This window comes from Dinoponera quadriceps, unplaced genomic scaffold (assembly GCF_001313825.1).
Source record: "Dinoponera quadriceps isolate SergipeBrazil2010 unplaced genomic scaffold, ASM131382v1 scaffold5539, whole genome shotgun sequence".
NCBI classification, from domain to species: Eukaryota; Metazoa; Arthropoda; class Insecta; order Hymenoptera; family Formicidae; genus Dinoponera; species Dinoponera quadriceps.
In genome coordinates, this window is record NW_014559449.1 from 10,937 (window position 1) to 18,007 (window position 7,071).

The 7,071-nt window shown below is 37.1% G+C and overlaps 1 protein-coding gene across 1 annotated transcript; it reads right to left on the bottom strand.

The window, feature by feature from the left end:
* Window positions 1-288: 288 nt before the first annotated feature.
* On the bottom strand, window positions 289-5,234 carry LOC106750397 (auxilin-related protein 1). Its single transcript, XM_014630730.1, has 9 exons — window positions 5,042-5,234; window positions 4,361-4,634; window positions 3,276-3,483; window positions 2,487-2,533; window positions 2,188-2,294; window positions 1,355-2,084; window positions 1,142-1,265; window positions 746-910; window positions 289-374 (listed from the first exon to the last, which is right to left on the bottom strand). Exons 1-9 carry the CDS (start codon window positions 5,194-5,196, stop codon window positions 295-297), a joined length of 1,890 nt encoding a protein of 629 aa, XP_014486216.1. The 5' UTR covers window positions 5,197-5,234; the 3' UTR covers window positions 289-294.
* Window positions 5,235-7,071: the final 1,837 nt, after the last annotated feature.

Sequence of the window (7,071 nt, forward strand, 5' to 3'; positions counted from 1 at the left end):
ATTCTCTCCTCCCTCCCTTATTTATCTACTTAACGTTATAAAATTTACGTAATTATACATTTTATTTTTTTTTATAAAAAATTCTTAATTACACTTAAAGAGTATATAATATACACCTTTATCTTTCCTAAAGTAGATATGCTTAGAGAACGAATACGTAAAATCCAGATATCTATGAATTATGACTGCTCGTAAATTAAAAAGATGATAACGTTATCCTATAGTAGTATAATCCTATAGTAGTATAGTCAGTTGACAATTGACTTGGAAAGACATTAAGCTTACTCGAGATTTTCAAGTAATGTAAATTTGACGCAATTGCGACATTTTTGGTGAATCCTCTTTTTCCAGAAAACTTAATATATTGCCCAATGCTACAAAATAAAGAAATCAGTTTAGATTCATGAAGTGAATAGATTGAATCTTAACCCTTTGCACTCGAGGGCTCCGGAGCGGAGCCATTTGTCTTCAAACTCGAGGGTTCCGCTATGGAGACAATGCAAATAACTTTCAGTTCATAACATAAGGACAAAGACAAATCGTAAAAACTATTGTGTATAGGATATTCCGCTCTTACTATTTGCATTGTCTCCATAGCGGAGCCCTCGAGTTTGAAGACAAATTTTAAATGGCTCCGCTCCGGAGCCCTCGAATGCAAAGGGTTAATTAGCTTTGAAGATATATTATTTAGCGCTTAATCTTATTAAAACAGCAGTTGCTGATACGTTCGCTTTAGGATCATTACCTCTCTTATCTTTGGAATCCATAAACATGCTAACTATGGAAAATCGACTCAATTGGCTTAATGAATACAGCAGATCCACAAGCAAATCCGTGTCGTTCGGTGTGCAGAATTGTTTTTCCAAGCAACACAGGATAAGACTGAGCATCGTCCCATCCAATTTATTACCTATAACTTTGAATTTAGATTAAAATATGATTTCTGAAAACCACGTTAAATAATCATTTACTGTATAATTTAAATATAGGAAACTATCCAATCAATAACGTTAAAATAGCGTCTTTAAAATACCGATCTTTGCGTAAGAAAACGGAACGGTGTTTCTTTAAATTATATTTAGAAATATATAAAATATAAAAAATTAATATCATGCAGTCATTGTTGTTTTACAATACTTACATTTATTCATATCCTTTTGTGCTATAGATCGCAAAAGCTGCGCGTGTGGTTTCAAATTAGTATCGTTCTTCAAGGATTGCCACAAACGTAGGAATTCGTAAGGCGTTTCGACATCCTCCAGTTTCTGCAAATAGATCTTCATGTGACGTACCTTCCCTAGTCTCCTTTTTTTTGTTACGCAAGAATGTTTCGAGATCTTAAAGTCATTTATACCTTAACGTCCATTTCAAATTTATCGCTTTCCTTCCGACTAACTTCGTTAGCTATCTTATCACACGTTAAATTATTCTTAGCCTTGCTTTCCTTCACGTACAAAATTGATTCTTTATTTTTATCTGCACATAATCCTCTCGTTAATGGACCTTTCTCTTCTCGCGTTTCTTCTTTCGTTTCCATTTTCGCTTTGTCGGTATCGCTAACTTCTCTCGGTCTGTCGCACGTCGTTCCGTCGTTCGGAAGTTCCTCGATGATAACCGACGATTTTCCCTTTCGGGACGACGAGACGCACGAAAAAATAGACTTCTGCAGGCTGTCTCTCACGGCACGCGGTCTGGGCAACGATTCGCAACGAATCGTGAAAACGTCGTTGCTCTTGTGCCCGGCGTCTCGCGCTTTCGACGTTTTATCCCCGCGGCCGGGATCCTTCGCAACAGGTGATAATTTATCGCCGCTCGCAGCGGCGCGCGTTGTCATCGCATTGCTTTTATTCGCCGCGGCGTTTGCTGCTTTGCTGCCCTCGCTGCTTTCCACGCAGTAACTCGCCTTTATGTGCGGCTTCGTCGCGACATTTCGCGACGAGCCCGGCGCTCGGTCGCAGTAACATATATTGCTGTTAACACGCTGTTTCGGCCGCGCGGTGCTCTTCGTTTCCACAGTTTCCTTCGATTTTATCGGCCCGACCTTGTCTTCGCCGTCGCTGGTGTTCTCTTCCTCTATCTTCATTCTGTAATATGTGGTCAAAAATCAACATCTACAAAGTGACGTTCGTGTACACCTCTGCAGGGCGATTATCGTTGCGTGAAAAGTTAAAAAGATGCTTGGCTCACCTCGTTTTCTTCGTTGACTCGCACGGTTTCCTCAGCTTGTTCACGCTCGATATCGCAGTTTTATTAGTCGGCTCCAACGTCAAGACAGCTTCGTAATCGGCCAGAGCCTGCGTGTGAATTATGTATGTGTGCACATTAGTAATTATCATGGAATTAATCAAATTGATTATATGAAATTATGTGAAATGTGATTTACGGAGAATATATAATTATCCTACCTGTTGCGGCTTCCCGAGATGTTCCAGGGATAATGCTCGGCGAAGAAGCGCTTTGACATTTGTGTAATCCATGCTAATTACCATGTTGCAGTCGTTGAGTGCGTCCTCGTAAAGCTGCAGCTTTATATCTGCGAATGCAACACATATTAATTCGATTTTGTTGCAATGCAGCGTTATTATTAGCATTTTAACAAAGATCTGTATCATAACTATAAAATATCTGACTTTTCGTCATTCGAATTTTTAAATAAATTTCAAAACGATTTCAAATTTCAATTTGTTACAAAATGTGCAACTTTCCGTCAAATCTTTTTTATTGTCTAATAATTTAGGAAATTATATGCAATTACATTTTTCAGAAGAAACTTGAAAATTTATATCTGCTTCTCTTTTAAAAATCTTGCATAATCTAGCTCGATATGTCATTAATATCCGTCGATAAAATGAATCTACTTGCATGTCATAGCGCGATTGTTGTAAGCCATTATATTTGAATCAATCTCGATGCTAATGTTGTAATGTCGAAGTGCCTCTTCATAATCTTTCGCCCTAAAGGCTTCATTCCCCTTTTCCCTCTCTTTCGTCGCTATCACGTTCAATTCTGTGCCGGTTAACGAACCTAGAGATAGAGAAAAATTCACAGATTTAGTGCAAGATTTAATTCTGCCAAAATTAGTGGCGTATTTGTATTCAGTAAGTTAGGGGTACGTGTGGTATGCCAGAAATCCCACATCGTTGAAGAAAGTGTACGTGAAATAAAGTGCAAGGATTTATATCTGGGACACCACGTTGGATCATGAATCCACTTGGTAGTTCTTCGTTTTCTCAACAGTCGTCGTTAAGCTCGAAAAAATTACTTCGCGGACTTACGTTTATCGACTGCCGTTTTATGCGTCGCCTTGCTCGTTTTGTCCAACTCCTTACGCCGTTCCTGGATTCTCTTCATTTCGGCCTGTCGCTGCTCGTCCTGCAGATCTATCCTGTTTATTTCCGTGTCGGCGTCGTATTTATCCCAAGCCGCGTAATCGCACGAAGATATTCGTTTGGGCTTAACGTGCTTCTTCTCGTTGATCCTCGCCTTTTTGTCCATGAAACGCGAATTATAAATAAGTCATCATTATCATTTTACTTGCAACCTTTCGTGTGAATAACAGTTAAATTATACTCAGCTTTGTAATAATTAATAATTACCTGCCCAATTATGATTTAAATTTTACAAATTAATTTATACTTTTGTGAAAACACGATATCGCGACAATAAAACACAAATGTTTGCAGTTTCAAAGTAGATGTACTAACTCGAGATAGTTTTTTCTTTCGAAGACTTTGATATTCGAATTTCGAAAATATTGTAGCTTTGAAACACCGGAATTATAAAATTTTTAGAATCGTCGTTAATTTTCATTTTTGTCATATTAAAAATACGAAATATTTGTGTTTTCTTTTTATAGTTATTACTTAGATTCTAAGAAAAGAATATTCATTTTTTATCACGTTTTCATACTAAATAAATATTGAGTCATGTTTTCTATCAAGCTATATAATGTTATTATTTTGCGTTTCCTAAAATTTATACTTTTTACAGTTATTTAAATCGAATATAAATGTAATGGGAAAAACATCTTTCAATAAGAAAAAAACGACTATATAATCTAATATATCCACTTATTTACAAAAGTTTATTTATAACATTTCTCATTTTCTGAATAAAATATATATGAATATTATAAACTATAGCATTCGCAAGATTGTATTCTTCGAAGCTTCGAAAGATTCCGTGCTTCAAGCTTCAACGATTACGGCCTTTGAAAATGAACCTCCGAAGCTTTGCCTTACCAAAATTCGAAAATTTGAAGTTTTCTTCGAAGCTTCAAAATTGTCGAAGATTAACAGTCTGATACTAAATATCTCGATAAAGTGTGTTTGTATATTTTGTGCCTATTAATCTGGTATACCTTCATATTTGATTTAGCCTTTCGGATTTCCGGCTGAGAAGAAAAGCCATCGATGAGAGTAGCTTTTTCTTCACCGATGTCCTTTTCGCGAGATTGCATCTGGCACGTCCAATTGCCAATCTCGTCGTCGATTTCCCGCTGTTTGTCCGGGCTCAACATGTTTCGTCTCAAAACTGGCTCCGCCTTTCTCAAAATAGCGCTCGTCGGTTTAATCCTGGCGAGACGCTCCTCCGCATGCTTCGTCAAATCTGGATATACTCCTTCTTCGCCAGAACTGGTATTAAACCGCAGGTGGAGAAGTTTATCACAAATCGTTAATAAACGTGCCGGAAAATAACGGGTTTAATGGCGCTTTAAGCAGCAAGGTTGCAAATCTCGTTGACGATTAGCGCGGGGATTTAAAAAGCATCCATAGGAGTTGTAATTATCATAATGTACCGCGCATATGTGTACACTTGGCGGATATACGCCAAATAGGAAACGTCATGGATAGAATTAATAATATTTCGCGGAAGTTTTTGAGGAAGCAACCTTGTAAATATGCTTCAGCGGACGTTAAAGGGACTCCCGACATCGGCGAGCGAGATAAAATAGTAACGCTTAATTAGTGTTAGCGCGAACGCGTCAAGTTCTTCGTTTTTTCCCCTCCCCGAGCTTCCGATGACTTTGCAAAGGACTCACCGCAGAACGAGGACGATGTGCTCCAACGTCTTCGCATTGGTGCACTCCGAGATGTATTCGTACGAGAGATTGTTGATCGGTACGTTGTACCTCTCTAGCAGAGTTTTCTTCTCGGGTTTCGCAGCGCTAATCAGATCTACCTTCTCGTTGCCCATAATGACAAATGCGGAGAATGTGGATGATACGCCGCGAAGATCACAGGTTACGTCCGTTGATTCGGTCTGTGTGTTCGGCGGAGACAACAGTTGAACAGCAGTTGAGTAGCAATCGAACCGGATTTGTTGGATCTGCCGGCACATGCCAATCACGTTCAATTACTGTTCAACGGTTGTCTCTGCACTTGACGGGCTCTTTAATTCCAAGTTGCCAGGGATACGCGAGCTGTTGATTCTCCGCGCGGCTCACGATCGATAACGCCTGAAATAGAAACTTATCATCCGTTAATTTTCCCCGAGGAGCGGGGAATCGAATAGTAAATAATTCAAATATGCCGAATGGTAAATCCTTAACGAGAGAGGCTGAAATCGGATTTTCCATTTCTGGATCGCAAAATTGGGAAATTATTCATTTGAACTGTCACACGGACGAAATCTGTCTGCACATAATCTGCGAATAATTTGTAGTTGCTATGAAGTAATTTTTTGCTAAAGAGTTGCAGAGTTGGGGAAAACTGGAGATTCCCTATTTGCTGATGTCGTTATCTCATATTCCTAAATATCTCTAACTTGTAAAATTAAAACAAATTATTGAGATTTACAAAGAAAAACCAGGTTGTGAACTTAAGTCAGACTAGCCAAGTGAAATACTCCAGATAAACAGAAATGCTAAACATAAGGTTTGTTTTTTTTCCTGCATTAGCTGCATTTGTTCAAGAAGTACACGTTCTGATACTCGCTGCTAGTATTGCAAATCTATAGTTCGTGTTACATTACTATAGATTTGCAGTATTGGCGGGGAACATACACTTTTTGAACTATATTTTATTCATTTAGTGCAGAAACAAAAAACAAACTTATAATATACAAACATTTAATATATGCTTTATGATATCATTGCAACAGTATAACATGTTTAAAATATGCTTGTTTTAAGAAATACATTTATTATGCCATAATTTTAGTCCAAGTATTGACTTCTTATTATTACAATAATTCCGAATTAATTGTGTTCTCTTTTGCACAAAATAAACAATAATATTTATGGCATCAGAATATCGTCGCAATATTGCAGCAATTTTCACGCCATTAAATGATTTTTTCTTTATATATTGACAAAGTACTTGTTATAGGACGCGTCTTAATGTGCATATGCTAATCACAATGCAGATAATATATCTAAATATGTATATCTGGTACATTTATAAGAAAACTAAACTTACGTTTCAATTTGTAACGAGACACCGCACCTCGCATCTATAAATATTGTAAACCTCGCCAATTGGAAAAATTGAAAAAAAAATTAAAAGAGAAAAAGGAGAGTAGATAGATAAGTATTTATTCACTTCAACTTAATGCCAAGAAAGGATTTGGTTTACAATATTTAACTTAATTACACTCATTCATCCATATTTTGAGATTATTTGATTAGTTAAAATTCAATACAATAAAACTCAATACATAAATATCACCGCACAAACATGCTTCTCTTATTATTTCTATTCTATTTAATCTATCGCTATCTTTTATATTTAATCACTAATTCTTACTTATTCTTACTTATTTTCTACTTAATTCTTGCATTAACCCTAAGCTATTTATTACTTCGCCTTACATCTCTTCGCTTTCCGTTTTACTTTCCTTTTCTATGTAACTAGTTGTATCTCTTTCCTTGACAAACAGGAGAGTAAAGAAAATCATACCTAAATTTCCGGAGAAAAGTCGAACCGCGGAGAAACTCACCGAGTGACTCATCCCTGACGAAATTAATCCCACACGTTTCCATCTTCGACGATACTGCATCCTTCGAAAAATCCTCTAAATTCCGTAACACGCAAAGTTACTTTCCAACAAGTCAACACAAGTCTCTAGTTA

Excerpts from the sequence above, each read along its gene's own strand:
- LOC106750397 (XM_014630730.1), bottom strand. The coding sequence starts at position 5,196 with ATGGGCAACGAGAAGGTAGATCTGATTAGCGCTGCGAAACCCGAGAAG. Across the intron at positions 2,085-2,187 it reads GAGTCAACGAAGAAAACGAG|AATGAAGATAGAGGAAGAGA; the intron begins GTGAGCCAAGCA and ends CACATATTACAG. Across the intron at positions 1,266-1,354 it reads AATTTGAAATGGACGTTAAG|AAACTGGAGGATGTCGAAAC; the intron begins GTATAAATGACT and ends ATCTATTTGCAG.